Source organism: Xiphophorus maculatus, chromosome 7 (genome assembly GCF_002775205.1).
Source record: "Xiphophorus maculatus strain JP 163 A chromosome 7, X_maculatus-5.0-male, whole genome shotgun sequence".
Classification (NCBI taxonomy): Eukaryota; Metazoa; Chordata; class Actinopteri; order Cyprinodontiformes; family Poeciliidae; genus Xiphophorus; species Xiphophorus maculatus.
Genome location: NC_036449.1, coordinates 19,248,767 through 19,267,542, shown reverse-complemented (window position 1 = coordinate 19,267,542; position 18,776 = coordinate 19,248,767). Strand labels below are relative to the sequence as shown.

The 18,776-nt window shown below is 37.3% G+C and overlaps 1 protein-coding gene and 1 long non-coding RNA gene across 2 annotated transcripts; one reads left to right on the top strand and one right to left on the bottom strand.

Moving 5' to 3' along the window:
• Window positions 1-832: 832 nt before the first annotated feature.
• LOC102220680 (ATP-dependent 6-phosphofructokinase, liver type-like) lies at window positions 833-15,280 on the top strand. The gene is made up of 22 exons (XM_005800697.2): window positions 833-1,186; window positions 2,760-2,833; window positions 2,940-3,017; window positions 3,897-4,086; window positions 4,232-4,397; window positions 4,962-5,006; window positions 5,681-5,789; window positions 5,900-5,995; window positions 6,223-6,315; window positions 7,937-8,062; window positions 8,167-8,231; window positions 9,230-9,293; window positions 9,392-9,538; window positions 9,628-9,698; window positions 9,871-9,958; window positions 10,044-10,196; window positions 11,404-11,568; window positions 11,867-11,928; window positions 12,701-12,812; window positions 13,012-13,111; window positions 13,208-13,313; window positions 13,404-15,280. Exons 1-22 carry the CDS (start codon window positions 1,102-1,104, stop codon window positions 13,549-13,551), a joined length of 2,343 nt encoding a protein of 780 aa, XP_005800754.1. The 5' UTR covers window positions 833-1,101; the 3' UTR covers window positions 13,552-15,280.
• A 61-nt stretch (window positions 15,281-15,341) lies between these two features.
• On the bottom strand, window positions 15,342-16,851 carry LOC111609343. The gene is made up of 5 exons (XR_002753074.1): window positions 16,731-16,851; window positions 16,514-16,649; window positions 16,387-16,428; window positions 16,281-16,308; window positions 15,342-15,429 (listed from the first exon to the last, which is right to left on the bottom strand). It is a non-coding gene; the product is annotated as an uncharacterized LOC111609343 (long non-coding RNA).
• Between the last annotated feature and the right edge of the window lie 1,925 nt (window positions 16,852-18,776).

Here is an 18,776-nt window from a genome sequence, read left to right as displayed (position 1 = left end):
GACACAAGCTTAGCTACTGCTACATCTTCTTCAAAATGTTGAGTCCTAATCAACTCTAGGGAAATGGATCACATCTTTAATCAATGCACCGATCACTTGTTGGATTGGAAAAAATTTTAAAAACGTAGGCCTGTATGTTTGACCTAAAAACATCAGAGTGTTGCTTGTCAGGTGAACCAAATACTGTAGATATCTAAGGTCATCGTCAGGCTTGTCTACTCAGAGTTCTCGGGTTCAAAATTAAAACAAGATTAGGCAGCACTTCGTTTTTATTCCCCTCAGTTTCAGAACCTACTCCCTGAAAACCTGAGAGGTAGAGAGAACCGTGGCTTCTTCCAGTCTGACAGAAAACATCACAAATATTTTGTCTGTTTATTTTCTATTTTTAATCATGTCTTATTTGCTTGTTTTAAAGTATTGGCATTCATTGCAAGCAATGCAATTGCTCTTCCATAATATCTCCTGTTCTTTCCCCTTTATTTTTTCTAGTAAAGCGCTCCATGTTACCTTGTTTATGCATGCTGTCTTGGCTTACATTCCCGCATTCTTACTAGAAGAGGAACTAATCTCTTCTTTTTGAAGCGTGATTTGCAAACACAAACGTTACGAAGAACCACAAAGAGTGAAACTGTTCCTTCTTGTATTTTCCTGTTGCTGTTAGCGTGATATCAGTCACGTTTACACTATGCGGTCTTCTCAAGCTCCACCTTTTTACATCGATCATTGAAGGAAGCGCTGGAAGACGCGCTTCTGGGTCTCCTCTCACAAACATTCCGGCGCAGCGGGCGTCCGGGAGAAGCGCAGAGAATAGTAGGAATTCGCAGCTCCGGGCGGCGCCGGGTTGAAAAATAAACGCTCCACCGATACGCTCCCTTGGCGAATGAGGGCGGAGTCAGTCTACGGAGAGGTGTAACTGCTGAGAGGGGGGCTTCCACTCCACTGAAGTGGAAGGGTTTAGTTTGAACCCGCTGCCAACAAGGAAGCGGACAGCTGGGACAACACCGAGAAGCGACTGCATCATTTCTTTTATCCACCGAAACTAACGGGATTCTTTTCATTTTTTATAGGCGGGTTTCTCTGTTGTAAGGTGAGCAGGTCAACATGTCTTCCATGGACTTTGAGAAGCTGAAGATGACGGGAGCAGGTCGGGCCATAGCGGTGCTGACCAGCGGTGGAGATGCACAAGGTGACCTTGGAAAACTCCTCATCTGCGTTGAGGTTTAATATTTCAAACCTGTGGCTGGACGCGTGGAGCTTAAATCGTGTTTCTGTGCAGCTCTGACCCCACTGAGCGGGTTTGTTTACACATGGGCGAGCTAATTTTCGCACTCAAAGATGATCCAATTTGGATTTATGTATGTTCTCACTCATAATGTAGTTCAAATGTCCCAAAAGGCTCACAGTAGGTGTAGTATATGGCAATTACAATAGCATATTAAAAGGTTAATGGGATTCGGTTGTGAAGAGGCCAAAGTCAAGGCCCCCATGAGGCTCTATGCAGATTCACAACCCATATAACAATCCCTATTACACTAGAATCACTTACTGCACCTACTTAATACTATCATATATAATAATACAATATTTATTAGTTGTGAAATCAGGGATTTCCAGCAGACTGTGTGTATCAAACAATTACAGCTACAGTAGTACAGCTGATTCAGCTGTAAAGCAAGACTTATTAATATTTAAATAACATCAGCCCTTTACTGCATATCTATACATTTAAAGTAGCTGCAGCTTGCAAGATGGAGATATTGCAGGTTCAAGCGCATAAATTAGCAATTCGGTCCGGCTTTTTTCATAAATCTTATACTTGAAAGCCTCAAAAATTCAACTTTTCAACACTAAGCCATAAATTATGTTTATGCAAGTGGTGGTGTTTATCGACTTTTTGGCATGCAATACTAGCTCTGTAATGCAGATTTCATCACACTATGACAAAACTACAAGCCCCATAATGCAGGGATGCAATTATTCCTATTGAAGAGCTCCTCAAGCTGACATACTGTACTGCAGTTAAGATCAACAGGCTCTTGACATGTCATGCAGTCCTTCACCTTAAGGAAATGTAAACATTTATTAAGATTTGACTTGAAAATAATTTTCTATTGTTAGCTAAAAGCTGTAAGGCTAGTATCTAATTAACCTTCACCTAGAAGCTAATTCTGCTTGGCAACATTGTTGTAAAGGACCTAAAACAACTGATGTCTTTAATGAGCTGTATACTGTTTTTTTTTTCTTTGCTGCTGGTTTTTGTGGTCCATGCAATTAGATGTATAAAAATTAATTCATCTGCTAATTTGAAATTAATATGGACTGCTTGACCCTTTTGATTCACATCAAAAGTAGATGTAAAGCTGGAGATATGATTACAACTCAGACTTCTTATTTCATACATTTAGTCTAAATACAATTACATAAAACAAGTCCAGTAGTTTTACAATAATCACAGCCAACTGTAGCTGATTTGCACACACGATTACGTAATAATGGTGAAAGGCTTAAGTCTGAGCTCTCCTCCCCTTCCCCCACTTGGAACAGGCTCAGTAAGCCTTATGGGTCATGATATGTTCAAGCAAATCTTGCCCAGGATCGTTGCTGCAGTCCTCACAGAGCAAATGGCACCTTTGCCCAATAACTGATAAAGAAGTGAAATGCAGCAGCAGACACTTTAATTTCCTCACATGATGCAATAGCCTGGGTGCAAATCAACTGAAGTTGAGTTCAATGTAAGGATAATGCTGTTTTTGACCCAGGTATGAACGCCGCTGTCCGAGCCGTGACCAGAATGGGCATCTATGTCGGGGCCAAGGTCTATCTCATCCATGAGGTAAACAAGAGTTTTACAACCGCGAGTGAACATGCAGACCGACCAATGTCACATCCTGTTTTATGGCTTTTCTGGGACTGATTGCAATGTTCTTGTGACATTTCAGGGATATCAAGGCTTGGTGGATGGAGGAGAGAACATAAAGCTGGCACACTGGCACAGTGTGACCAACATTATCCAGCTGGTGGGTTGAAAGTTATTACTGTCTTCTGGGAAAATGACCATTTCACAAAGTGGAAATGGTCATGGTACCCCTGCGTACCATTTTGATGCCATCTCATCCTTTCCGTTTTATACCAATTTGCATAATATACATATATCGTTTTTTCTAGAATGCAAATAATATTTTTGTAGACTTTACATTATTCTCTATTTCTATATACTGTACTCGAGATCACTCATTAAAGCCAGTTTACTCTCATTATTTTATTCAACCAAAGGTAATTCTCACTGATGGATATTACTTAGTATTGTAAGATAATACAATTTAATGTCTGAAAAAACAATATTTTCAAATATTTTCCTAATGCTTAGGAGCATTAGGAGCCAATGCTCCTAAGCCATTGGTTTCTTTTTGTAATTGAAAAAAAGAGGGATTTGGGGAAGGAGTGAACCTCTGTAAACCTCTGTGAGCCTCGAGACTGATTTGTATTCCAAACACTGAACATTTATAAGCATATTTTCTTTGCTTTTATGTCAATCTCTCTATGTCTATCTTAGAAAATGTTAAAACTGAGACTTTTTTTAATCCATAGGTCACTTCCAAATTCAGCCTAAACAGGTAATTAAAATCAACTCCAACCACCTGTAAACATCCCCGGGCATCTTTTCAAATTTCACTTTTCAGACATAAGTTCATATAATTTGAACGGAAGACAACGCGTTCTTTTCAATCTTTGTTCAAAAATAATTTGGTCAGAATGCTACATTTATCCTGCTCCTTCCTTTAAGAGTCATATTCAGCAGGGGAAAAATAGGTGAGGAAAAAATGTGTGACCTAGCTTGTCGTTTCAGCTACAGATCATATGTTTCAGCTTAGTTTTCACTAGCGTCTTTGCTGCAGGGTGGCACGGTGATCGGTAGCGCTCGCTGCAAGGCCTTCCAGACGCGCGAGGGCCGCATCGCCGCCGCCTTCAACCTTGTGAAGAAAGGCATCACCAACCTGTGTGTGTGCGGCGGAGACGGCAGCCTCACCGGAGCCAATATCTTCCGCAGTGAGTGGAGCGGCCTGCTGGATGAGCTCGTACAGAAAGGTCAGCCACTCTCTTGGAACTGTTTATACTCTTTATACAGTATATATATTTTTTGACCCAGGATATTTGATCAGTCTTGTTTCCATGCCATCACTAGTGCTGTATAATAAATTTTAAAGAGGAAATTACATCTGTGGGTCTTCAGGAAGGATCACGGACAAGCTGGCGAAGCAGCACAACAATCTGAACATCGTCGGACTTGTGGGATCAATAGACAACGATTTCTGCGGCACTGACATGACCATCGGAGCTGACTCTGCGCTGCATCGCATCATGGAAATAGTCGACGCCATCATGACCACTGCAAACAGGTTAGACACTCCAAGGAGTTGCATTTGTATTTTACTGTGATTTTATGTCACTGAACAGCATAGAGTACAACCTTTTGCTGCGATTACAGCTATAGATTTTTTTGAGTTACACAAATAGAGAATAAATATTTTTACCCATTTTTTATAAAGCACAAGGTCAGTCAAAGCATCAATTTTCAAACTTTTTCACATTACATTATAGGTCATTTTAATCATTTAATTGCGCAAGTATTACTTCCCAAAGATTTTCTCAATTGAGGTTCCAACATTTGAGCCTCTAAATTTCTTGTTTTAATGTTTATCTAATATCTGACTAATATCTTTGAGGTTTGGCTGTTGCCTACATTCAGCTCTGCACAGAACTGTAAAACAATCATGAGTGTGTTTAATTTTGTTATGTGATCATAAGTCACCTTCCTATAAAGTGACTGAGCTTTAGTGTGTTACTGCACTTTTTGCCCCCAGCTACGTGAACTCAGCAGATCTGCTGTATCCTGCACAAACTTGCTCACAGTTTTTACAAATGCTTCAATGCATCATGCTTCTTTTTTTTCTTCCCTGCAGCCACCAGCGCACTTTTGTTCTTGAAGTCATGGGCCGCCACTGTGGGTGAGTAACACATAGATTTTAAAAATCTTTTATTTATCCTTTTATACGGTGCTAATTAAATTTGGGTAGTAACTAGCTGTATTTGAGTGACGTTTTGGAACAACTTTACTTTTAGAAGTATTTTCACTAAGCTGTGGTATTTACTTTTACTTGAGTAATTTTATTAAGTACTGCTACTGTTTCTTGAATAAAATCCCTGGATACTCTACCCACTGTGAGTAACTTTACTGAATGAAGAACAAGCTTGTTTTAACCAAAGATTAATCAGAAACAAACACACCTGCAATTTTGGTTAAAGTTTTGTGAGCTTTGTACTGAAACAAAAATATTTAGAAAATTTTTTTCTTTTGCCTGTTTTTGTTATTTTTTTAATTATGGTATTTCTATGAATTATTTTCAGTTTGGCCTTTTAATACCAAAATTTCCATATAACTTTATATTGTGGTTCATCGGAGGATGTAATTTTTAAATACATGATTTAAATACATCATTCATGTCTTGATCAGTTACTCATTTTTACCAAATACTGTTTTTACTGTTACGTGAATCCTTTTTTGGACAGCTACTTTTTACTTTTACTTGAATAAAAATATGTAATAGTACTACGCTTACATGAGTACACTTTTTGGGTACTCTACCCTCCTCTTGTGCTAATTAGTGCGTTTTGCCTGAAGGTATCTGGCCCTCGTGTCAGCTTTAGCATCAGGAGCAGACTGGCTCTTCATTCCAGAGGCTCCTCCTCTTGAGGGCTGGGAGGACCTCATGTGTGCTCGTCTGGAAAAAGTAGAGCATGCACACACACAAAAACAGTCCAGATTTCTTAAAAGCACCAGCTTCATGCTCAGGTACACCACGTCTGAAGGTTTAACCAAGAATCCTCTGTTTACTTTCAGAGCCGAAACAAGGGGTCAAGACTCAACATTATAATTGTTGCAGAGGGAGCCATTGACTCAAATGGAAAGCCCATCTCCTCAACTTACATAAAAGATGTGAGCTGTTATTTCCAGACTTGATGACACTTATAATGGCTGTCAATATGTGTTGAAGACACGTTACTTAAGATTAAGAGAGTGTATTTTATAATTCCTTCTCTTTGGCATAGCTTATAAAGACATGTTATTGTTTCTGGAGCTTCAACTATGATTTAGTTTTTACATTTTTTTTCATACTGGAGTATGTAACATTAATAAATGAGTACTTGTACATCTGTTTGAAGCTGGTGGTGAAGAGGCTGGGCTATGACACCAGAGTGACGGTGCTCGGCCACGTTCAGCGAGGAGGAACTCCGTCTGCATTCGACAGGATTCTGGTGAGCTGCATGTGATAAAAGAGGATTGTTGAATGTATGTTTCATCAAAATGATGGCATTTAACTGTTAATTCTTAGTCTAAAGGCGAACATTTTAGACAGTTGTAATAGGATAAACTGAAATGATCAGCATGGACAAGTAAATTGTATTTTTCCCTTTATTTAGAATTTTACACACCTTTTACATTTTTAAAAGGTGCGGAGCTACTCTCATCAGGCTTTTACTGGCAATATCTTTTAGAAAACCTACTGATTTTGTCTGAGGACGATACAAGACGTATTTCTCTAAACATTGTTATAACGATTAAATATTGCTACTTTAATTAAATTGGAACATGCATCAGTTCCTTTCATAGATGTAGAAGGTTTAAATCTAAAATTTAGGGATTACAAGATTACTCCCATTTAAGCATCAGAGCATAATTCCATAACCTTTTTTCTAAAACTCAAAATAATGTAAGTCAAAGTTGTTTAGTAATACAATTACAGATGGGAAATTGAAAGATTAATGAAAGTTAATGTTGCAGAGCTTCTTGCATTATAAAAAGCAGATCTGCATTTCAGTCTGATTTTTATCTACTAATTAACTCTGAAAAATCTGATAAATTATTTCTGGAACATTACTGTGCTAATAGTACCATTCAGGATCAGTACATTATAAATTTTACAGGATAAGTTTTAGATATATTTTACTTGTTCAAGTATTATTCTGAGTACATGATTTGAAATGGTTTGTTGTACCATTTAGCAGCACAGAGGTGCAGCCTAATGTAATCGTTGTGCTTAAGAAGCCTATTTGGTTAGTACATTTTAGTTTTTGACCATTATTTCTAATTGTCAGGCTCTGACTTTATGCAGTGATACATTTTTACAGATAAAAAGATTATTTTCCGATTTGAAAAACATTTATTTTTACTCTTTATTGCTATTACTAAGATTTTCACTCTATATCATCCATGTCTTTGTAACATTTGGTAAGAATAATTGTCTGCTGGAGTTATGTAATCATAGATTAAAAAAATTATGATAAATTGAGTGAAGATTACTTTAGTTTTGGAGTATTAGGTCTCCAGGCCCAGTCCCTGGAAACTTTCTATTAAACGCTTCTAGATCAGAGCATTTGTTTGTTCTCCTCTATTTATAGTTGTCTGAACTCATCGCCTGACTGGATTGTGTATACAACATTTGTCTGTTTACAGAACCATCAGGGGCAATGCCCTGGGCAATACTTAAACCTGGTTATCCTCGTCAGGTCATTGTTTACATACGAATTCAAAAACAATTTGTAATTTATTTTTATTTGATATAAATTTGACTTTTTCCTGGATTAAACTGGGTCGTATACAGTAAAATTTAATACAAGTTGGACCTGTTTGGCTAAATATACACTAAATAAACTGAATTGAAATTGGTAAACAGTACATGAAGACCAGCAAACAACCCACAAAAAATCATTTTGACAACTTTCATAATGACTAATATGCAACCTTAAAATCTGTCACTTTGCTTCTTTTAATTATTACTGGTTAGCTTCTCTAGTTGAAGATTTCCTAGACCAGCCTGCATGATTTCACCAGACCCACATTCACTTTTTTCATCTTAGTATGAATGTGTGTTTGCAGAGCACCAAGCTGGGAGTGGAGGCAGTAATTGCCCTAATCGAGGCCTCTCCTGACACTCCAGCCTGTGTCATCGGTCTCTCTGGCAACCATTCAGTCCGTCTGCCTCTCATGGAGTGTGTGGACATGGTGAGTCTGGCTCCACTCTGGGGGAACTGATTTAATGGATGGCAAACATGTGATGTAGCAGGGGCTGGTTGCAGATTAACAAGAAAATGAACAATCTTTTGCAGACCAAGTTGGTGCAGAAAGCCATGAATGAAAGGAGGTTTGATGAAGCTGTTAAATTGCGTGGAGGGTAAGCACTCATATTTATCCTGGATTGTGCTGTATAATGATTCTTTAAGGAACATTATTGACATTCATTTACACAGTGATGTGTTTGGAGTGCTTACTTTTGTTAATTTTGATGATTATCATAACAAAAACTTGACAAAATAAACGTTGCTAGTTGTTACCCGAGGCCAAATAAAGATGATTTCTAATATACAAACTGATAAGACTGCTGACTTAGCAGTTAGTGACTGTGTAAACAAGGAGGCCAATTAACAATCATTCATTTTCAATAAAGCATGATGTTCAGAGCTCTATATGCAAGTGTATACATATGGAAAATTGAGTGACAGGAAAAGGTAAATTCTGGTAGAAAAAGATACAAATGCAGCAGAGATAACTGCATGATTAAGAGGATTGTGAAGCAACACCCATTAAAGACTTTAATTACTCTTCCTGGGTAACCACAGCCACTTCAAATGACCACAATACCACTGAACTGAATTGGTCAGCAAACTGGTCTTAATTAAACCACATAGAGAATGTTTGGAGTAGTGTTAGTACGTAGATGGGAGACAGCAGAGCAACAATATAGATGAGGTGAAGGTCGCTGTTGAAGCAACTAGAGGTTCCAGACAGATTCACAGGCTGACCACTTTCACTGGATTGGAGCCCCAATCAAGGTTACACTGTACAGGATATGAACATACTTTTCAGTAGACTTTCATTTTGGTGTTACAATTAGTTTTTTGTTTCTTTGAAATAAGTATTTTGTAACAATCAAATTTTTTGAGAAACTGAATTGTGGCTTTTTATTAGCCGTAAGCCATAATCATTGTTTTTATAGAATTAAATTTACATTAAATGTGTAGATGTACACATTTAATGTGTTTCTTATTGTATTTAACACTGACAAAATACGAGTCATTGTTAAAATAGTTAAATTAACTTATTAAGAATTTACAAGTTCATGGAAAAGTGCCTACCTAACATACCTAACTATAATGTGTCTTGTTTCTGTAGGAGTTTTGAGAACAACTTGAATATTTACAAGCTTCTGGCCTTCCCAAAGCCTGATGTTACTGAGGTTAGATTGTCAGACATTAGCTTTATCTCATGTTTTTAAGCGTGAAACACTCACAGAATGTCACATGTGAGATGAACTTGACTTTGGTTCCACTTTAGAGCAATCACTCTGTGGCTATTCTGAACGTTGGCGCTCCAGCTGGAGGCATGAATGCAGTAGTGAGGTCAGCCGTGAGAGTTGCACTTGCTCACGGACACAAGGTCTACGGTGTCCATGACGGCTTTGAAGGACTCGCCAACGGATTGGTGAGGATGGCTTTTTATGACGCAAAATCTTAGCTATAATTTTGAAAAATAATTCAAAAGAAACTGTTCTCCTTTCTGCCTGCGAGCAGATATTTGAAATGGAATGGCACAACGTGGCCGGATGGACGGGTCAAGGAGGATCACTCCTGGGGACAAAGCGGTAAAAAAGAAAGTTGTGCTTTTTCAAAAATATGCCTGTCAAGTATTTGTGTACTCATAAGCAAATTCAGGTAGTAAAAATAAACTTTTACAATTGCAACACATTTGTGACATGTGAAATTAAATGTCTCAAAGTAATTTTAACACCTTTTTTCATGTTGTGTCTTTCTCAGAACCCTTCCTGATAATTTCATGGAGAAAATTGTTGAGAACATTGGCAAGTTCGGCATCACAGCTCTGCTTGTAATTGGAGGATTTGAGGTATTTGAGTCTCTTATTTTCTTTAAATCACTGAATATTATTAATTAAAGGCTTCAGACTTACAATCCATGTGTTAATTTCAAAGGCATACGAAGGTGTGCAGCAGCTGTACGAAGCCAGGGGTCACTTCGATGAACTCTGCATCCCCATGTGTGTCGTCCCGGCGACCATCAGCAACAACGTCCCAGGAACGGACTTCAGTCTGGGAGCAGACACAGCTGTTAACGCTGCCATGGAGGTATGTCTGAACAGATCTGCGCACATTTATTGGCAGCCTCATTTAAAGAAAACCTGTAAAAAAAGTTTTCAAATAAATGTATCTTTTATTGCAGTAAGACAATCTCACTGAAAAACTGAGAAAAATACAACCTTCAGTATATTTATTTAGTGGGAAAAGCTCTACCAATCCCTTTAAATGTAACAAAACTAAAACATTTAAAACTTATGCTTCACTCTTAAGGGCATTAGGAAGTTTCAGTTTGTAATCCATGATCAGCCAGCAGGCTACCTGAGAAAACATTTATCTTGCCAAGAAAAGCCCCCAAAGCTCTATTAGAAAACTGCAGTAAACAGTGGCATCTAGGGGTCAGCGAGGCTTCATAGCAAGAGTTAAACACTACAGACATACAATGGTATGGAAGAGGATTGGGGTAAATGGGGGGGGGGGGAAGAATTTTGCCTTTTTTCTCAGAATCTTGGAAAAAGTCAGAATTCTGAGATTTTTTTTCTGAATTCTGACTTTAATCTCAGCATTGAGCAACTAGCTCAGCAGAGATGTGAGTTGTACGGAAGAAAAATTAACTTTTTTTTAAAAGTCAGAATTTTTTTTTTTTTCATAAGTGGCCCTTGCCAGAAAGAAAGTATTTTGTCCCCTGTCGCCACAGTTGTTAATATGAGGGGTTAGCTAAATGCTAGTAAGACTAACTCTATCTGAGGTCATGTCTTGGATGGGACAAATATTGAACATTTCTTTTTAAAAGTTAGTGGGTGTGGCTTATACTCAGGCTCACTGAAAAGGACTTGGGATGATCTAGAGAGATTGTGCAAGGGAAGGGTCAAAGATCCTTCTCCTGTTCAAGGTAATAAAAATTGTGCAACCAGTGGTTTAGTTAAACCAATTATTTCTTAATGTGGAGTTTTTTCTCCCACTGAATAAATAAACTCAGAGTTAAGATTTTTCTCATTTTTCAGTGAGAGTTTAGGGTGCAGCATCGCAAGATCAAACTTATTTAAAGGTTTTTGTACATTTTCACCAGGGGTTCAAATAAACACAGGTTATTTGTAGGTAAAAATTGTGTTTTTGGTCCGTCTGTAGATGGGGCCAGTCAATCCTTTTTATAGCTCAGAAGGAAATACAGTACATCTTGCTTTTTAATCATCATCCTTTCTTTGGGGAGCTTTTTATGTTCTGAGAGTAATTGTGTCTCATTTTAACTTGTCTTCAGGGATGTGACAAGATTAAGCAGTCTGCCTCTGGGACGAAGAGACGAGTGTTTGTAGTCGAGACGATGGGAGGATACTGTGGTTATCTGGCCACCTCCACTGCTATTGCTGTCGGTGCTGATGCTGCTTACATATTCGAAGAACCTTTTAACATCCATGACCTCAAGGTGAAACTTAAAGGAAAACAAAACAGTTTCTGTCTCGCTTTTTTGTTCGTTTATTGCAGTGTTTCCCAACCCTGGTCCTCAAGGCACGCTGTCCTACATGTTTTAGAGGTTTCCCTGCTATAATGTGCCTGATTCAACTGATTGCAGTTCAACAAACGCCTGTTAATCAGTCATCAATTGAAATCAGCTGGATTGAAGCAAGGAAATACCTAAAACATGCAGGGCAGTGTGTCTTCAGGATCAGGGTTGGGAAACACTGGTTTAATGCATCTTCTCTCAATGTGCCCTCTGTTCATAGACCAATGTTGAGCATTTGGCTGAAAAGATGAAGAAGGACATCCAGCGGGGTCTGGTACTAAGGTTCGCAACTTTACAGAGCAATTTAAAATCTTGAGTGAAGACATTACTTTTAACATTACTAAAAACATGAAATTCAAAGTACTCGCAGTAAAGGCTCATTTTCTAAAAAAAAAGAATGGCTTCCAGTCTATCAGCTTGTTCAACACATTTCTGTTTGACTGGTTTAGAATAAAAGCTGAGAAGTGCTTAATGACCTTATCCAGTGTTTCAGTTGGCCAAAGTGCAGTTTAGACAGAACTTTGTAACAAGTTGGACATTTTTAAGTGTAGACTGTTTCTAGGTGACCTCTTCTTCTTATCAGGTTTGAACTTTTTTTTTGTCTGCCAAAATTAACTTGATGCTGGATTTCTGCAAGTTTCAGTGGGTTACATTTATGACTTTATGAAATTTTCCTAAGACCTTCGTTATTTAAAATCTACATAAATATACTTAATATCTGAAGTAAGATAAATATACGTTTGACAACTTTTCAGTCTCAGTATGTGAGATCTGCATTTTTACATCTAGGTTACCGTACTTAAAACATTTGCAGTACAGTTAACTTCAACAATTATTGATACCGGTTTTCACCAACTATTGACATTCTTGTTTTTGAAGTGTACAACTAAATAAAAGTTACGACCAACATTGTCAAATCTGGAAATACTTATGACCCTTTAAAGCCAAGATTCTGCTGATAAAATGAAACATTCTTAATATTTAGACCGACAACAGAATGACATAATTGTGTAATAACTTTGAACTACTGTTGACTATCTTCTTTTTTAAACAGGAACGAGTACTGTCACAAGAACTACACTACAGACTTTATTCATAGGCTGTATACAGAGGAAGGAAAGGGAGTTTTTGACTGCAGAGTGAACGTGTTGGGACACCTCCAGCAGGTATAGTTTTTAAAGTAAGACAACACCATTTGCAGTAGCTTTATTGTGAAAGCAAATATTTTGTATTCCTAGACGATCTATACATTGGTTTTTATTAAAATAACAAGAGCCAAACAAATAAGACCATTTAAAGATATATATAGATAGTTTTCATGTTTGAGATTCACTGTATCACTTAGGATGTGTGTTTGTGCTGCAGGGAGGAGCACCTTCCCCCTTCGATAGGAACTTTGGCACCAAGTTGGGTGTGAAGGCAACCCAGTGGATCTCCGAGAAGTTGACTGAAAACTTCCGACAAGGTAGGGTTATGCTACACTCCCAGAAAAGAAAAGTACTAAACCAAGCTGATGTAAAGCAAGCAGATGTTTGATGATGATACCATCATTTCCCTCCAGGCCGCGTGTTCGCCAACTCCCCAGAAACAGCGTGTGTGCTTGGCCTGAACAGGAAGGTCGTCTCATTCATTCCTGTAACTGACCTGAAGGCCAGCACTGACTTTGAGTAAGTATTATGAAAAACTTATAAAACAGCTTTTTTTTGTTAAAAACTTTAAACCAAATCCTTTCTGGGTATTGTTTGTTTGCTTTTCAGGCACCGGATGCCCAAGGTTCAGTGGTGGTTCAACCTGAGACCGATGCTGAAGATGCTGGCCAGGTATCAAACCAATTTTGTTGAATATGTCCCCGGAGAGATGGAACATTTGACTCGGCGCTCCATCAGCATTGATGCTGGATACTAGGCTCCCTGAGGCAAAACTTCTGTATGCAGTTTTTAACCCTTATCTATCCATCCTTTGTCCCATTTTCACTCATGAGTGAGATGTTTTGATGCTCTCCCTCATAAACCTAGCCAGAGTGCCCTAGTGGAAAATAATTCCTATTTGCATATGAAATTGCACTGGACCAACATCCACTATAGAGTGTAGATATTTTTTTCTCCAGTTGAATTCCTCCTGCCTTAACTTTATCTAAGAAACAAGAACTCTCATTCTCTTGTCATATGTTTAGATTTTTATGTTAAGCTGTTGTCACGCCTATTAGCTTGGCTTGCATATGGGCTTATTCAATACTTTTTTATGTAGATTAGAGTGAAAAGATGAAGCAAATATGTTTATTGGAAATGTGCCCCTGTGATATGTTTTGTACATGTATTTTGGGAATAATTGTGTAAAATGAACAGTGTGCTTCTTTGTTAGAACAGAACATGTTGATTTAAGCGGAAGCTAAATGATCAGTTCATCATCCCAGGCGTAAAGATTAATGCTATAAGTAGCCCAAGTGGTAAAATAATTATTAGGTGAATTATTTGGATTTATTTAAAGTCAGGTGATCTGCCATGGCAGATGCTGAGGTGAGTGAATTTATGCAGACAAAGCAAGCCACTGCTAAGCATAGCATGAATTTAAGTAAGATTATCACAATGTGGCTGCAATATTTGAGTAACATTCATGTAAATAATGTTGCAGTGGAAAATATTTACAATAGATATGATGTCTTTGCATTAGCATGACTGAAGTATAAGATGTTTTCTATTATTTAGTGTATGCCTGTAACTGCAGTTGCCCTGAGAATCAAGTTCCTGTTTCTATAAAGTTCAGGCCGCACCCTCTGAAGATCAGGCACCTTACTGTTGAATGAAAATGGGACTATGTTTCTTAAAAAACTTTTTTAGTACCTCTAATCAGTGTAATACTAACTATTTAAGATCAGGTAACATAATTTTCAGTATTCATTTATTAACTGACGCATTTAATAAAGAGAAATTGTGTACTTTCTCCCAGGTGCTTGTAAGGATTTTTTCTACTCAAATTGCTGCTATAGAACAGACAACCAGATGTGCCACCAAACCAAAGTTTTACAGAACATTTATTGAATATCATGCATTACAACAAATGAATGTAGATGCTGCAGTATAAATCTCTTACTTTTAAATCCACATATAGAAAATGCTTACATTCTGAGCCATAAGACATATAAGCAGGAGCCTTCAGTGAAAGAAATAATCCTAAAAAATTAAGTAATTTTAAAAGTTTTGTTTGTTTTATCTGAATATTTTGTGTGGCTAGTGTGATTGTAACTCAAGGGACCCTTAAGATGTTCATTTTCTGTTTTTATATATACATGTGTATATTGTGTGGTTGTGTGACTGAAGCAACATATCTAGTATTAATTCAAATTAACAGAATTTTCTGAACCTATCAAACAGTTTATTACAATGTAAAACATGTAAACTTTACAACTACTGTACTTTAAAAGAGATGAATCTATAAAGAAATATAAACTTTTGAGGTGTTTAAGTATATATTAATGACTTGATATATATCCAAGTATGACACTATTATGTATACATTGTTGTGTGATTAACCCAAATACACCTTTATATCAACAGTTGAATTCAGGGTTGAATTCATCTTAAATCACTGCCAGCTCAACAACAAAAGGAAATAAACAGGAACTCCATACACAAAATATTGTAGTGTGGTTTTTCTTTCCTCAGAAGTTGAATGAAAACGGAAACTCATCTTTGGAGATTTTCTTGCTTGACTGAGGACTCTTGCTTGTAAAGGGAAACTGGAAGTCTTCACTTTGTTCTGGTTGGTCAAACAGGAACTCGGTAGCTAGAAAATCATATCCCAAATCGAAGAGTTAATTTATTTCAGTAATGTGGTTTCAAATGTTCAATTTATATGGACACAGAATGATACATTTCAAGAATTAATTTCTCATTTTGATGGGCATGGTTCACAGCTAACAAAAACAAAATTTTATCTCTCTGGAAATAAGAATCCTGCAAAAGCCTGGAGGAGTGCAGAGGCACAAAATCGGATTTGCTTGAGGTCTAATGTGAAGTTCCCATGGTCAGTGATGTGTTGTCATCTGCTAGTTACAGTCAACTTTGTTTAATCAAGTCGTCTACCTCGGAATTTTACCATACTTGACTGTTAAAAAGATTTATGAAGATGCTGATTTAATTTTCCAGTATGATATAACACCTGCTCACATTGTCAAAAGTACCAATACCTTGTTCAGTAACCATGGTTTTATTGTTCTTGACTGTCCAGCAAACTCACTTGACCTAACCCCCATAGAGAAACTGTGCAGTAAAGACAAGAGGAAGATGAGATGTGGTTCTACTGGATACATCAGTAGAACCACAGGCTGATCACCGCAATGCTACACTGCACTGATGCAGTAATTCATGCAAAAGGATTCCCGACCAACTATTGGTATTATTTATTTTTTGTTAATCTGAGATTCTGAGAAAGTTTTGTTTTTTATTAGCTCTAAGCCATAGTTATTAAAATTACTGAAAATAAACATTGTGAGCAGAACACACTAGTTGCAATGAAACTAAACATGAGTTTCAATTTTAATTTAATTACTGAAATAAATCAACTTTTTAATGACATTTTAATTTATTGGGGTGCACCCATAGAGATAATAAAACAGCTTCTGAATAGATACTTACTGCTTGAAGATTTAGCATCTGTGGCTTTCTGTAAAGAAGATGAACAGCCCTCAGTATCTTTTCTCCAGATATAAGAAGGTCTAATACTTTGTAATATAAACCTCACCTTGTCGTTGAAAAAAGAGCCAGGAAAAGCAAAAGAGGATTCCTGAAATGACAACTAGAGTTAACTCCGAAACCAAGAAAGAGCAATTGCTGTCGGATTTAGTTTTTCCCTTCAGCTAACTTCCTACTTCTTCTTGGGATGGGCCAACATCAAATCCAAATCCAGGAAATCCAGGTGTGCTAACATTAGAGTTCAGATTCAGCACAAAAGCTGAAGATTTAGAATCGGGAGTGCCTTGACGAGGAGAGCTGGTGGGACTGAAGCTAAAACAAGAACAGAACACATCTCTTCAGGTTCTGTTTGCAACTTGACTCAAAAGCCTTGAGGAACTGATAAAATCTTACTTGAATGTAAATGTTGGAGTTGAGAAGACGGATGTTTCAGCTGAAGAGAGAGCCTGTAGATTGGCTTCTTGAGATGTTTGAGGAAAGCTATTGGCTTCCTGATCTGCATCGGGTGCTTCATCCTGCATGTTATCCTTCTGGACTTCCTCTGGTAAAGTGGGAACCTGCACCTTGTAACAAAAAATAAAAAACCTCTTTTTCAGACAATGTACATCACAATCAAAAGAAACAAAATCCAGCTTGAGAAATTAAAGCATCACTCAATATTATTATTATTCAGCATTTGTCATGTCTAATTAAACAGTTGTTGAATTTGCTGAAGTTGCTCCTTAAACCAGGCCTTTTCAGTCATTATTTATTGAGCTTCCCATGTTCATGGTGTGTGTACGTGCTTGAACATAATTTCACTTAACAAAGTAGATGGCACTGTGTCAAGAACTAAAATCATATTTTTAAAAAGCAAAACAAAATTTGGATTCCTTCTTTTTAAACTATACACTAAGTTCTTGTGCTCCATGTAGAAGATAGTTTTGTTTTATGTCTCCTGACATTTAAGTCTAGTTCCTGTTTGATTTGGTTTGTTCTGACTTGTATCAAGGTACGCTTCTAGGATACGAACTCCCTCTAGAGTCACTGCCTTATGTATTCATTCGTCTTGAACCTTTTCATGTTTTGTCATAACCACAAAACCTTATCATTTCCATCACTATTTTATACAGTATAAATTGTATTAGAACACAGTAACCTGCTGACTTTTGTGCAAGAAAATGAAGAGCTTCACCCCATCGAAGCAAAATAACTAAGGACGTCACTTTGAATCAAACCTTTCAAACTTGGAATAAGTGGAGTCAAGGGTGTAGGATTGAGTGTATCGTTGGGGGGGGACATATCGGAAACCTGACAAATCTGTAAATGACTTGAGCAGAAATGTCATAAACAATGGTGTCATCAACACGTTACTTAGTAAAGCGTTACTCTGGTCTGACCCCTTGTTTCAGTAACGAGTAATCTAACATGTTACTATTTACAATCCAAAACTCAGATTGAAATGACATATTCAAGTCACTGTGTGTTACTATATTTGTTATTTTATTTTGTAAAAACATACATTGTTGCTTTCCTCTTTTTTCTTGAGGAGTTACATCTCGTGTGTAACATCAGCAACACAAACGTAAACAATGGAGGGAAAAGAGAAATGTGCATTTTCTAGTTGATGGATGGATTTTTCATTGAGTAATGAAGTTACTTTTTTATATTTTTTGATCTCATGGTGGCAAACTAACCCCCAAAAATATCATTTTTCATTTCCTTTTGAACAAAATGCCTTGAGTCTTTAATCAACCAAAATGACTGTCATTCCTTATCATTTGCCTCACAACTAGCAAGATAAATACTTTGACAGCACACACAAGCTTGCTACCATAGCTTGCTACCATATTTAGATATATTTTACTGGTCAAAATATATCTACTGGAAATTGACCTGGTTCTGCCTCTTCCTAAAATTGTACCGGTAAGTAAAAAGCCAGGGTAAAATAGAACTCAATGGTTTAAAACTCAGTACAGTAGTTTCACCAACAAAGATGGTCTAAAAAACAATCTTTGTTCTTCTTGAACAACTGTACATCAGAGCAACAGTTTGTCCTACAAAAATAAATATATTATAAATAAATAAATAAATATACTTTTCACATTTAACAAACACCTTAGCTCCTCAATGATAACCGGGTGTGCCATTTCACTTTCCAGTCCTGCATTCAATAACTTGCCAAACACAAAACATATTGAAAAACAGAGACTGAGGCAAAAAAGCCAAAATATTTGTTTATCCTGTCATTTTCAGCCACAAACATTTCATTAAAATATCTACTGTTATGTGTTACTGTCTCTTACCTGCTGGTCTGTTCCTGTCTCTCCCTCACTCTGACTCTTTGCATCAAGCTCCTGATGTCCCTGCATAACATTCATGGATTTACAACCCTTCATCCATCCATCCATCCATCCATCCATCCATCCATCCATTTTTTAACACCCTTGTCCCCAGTGG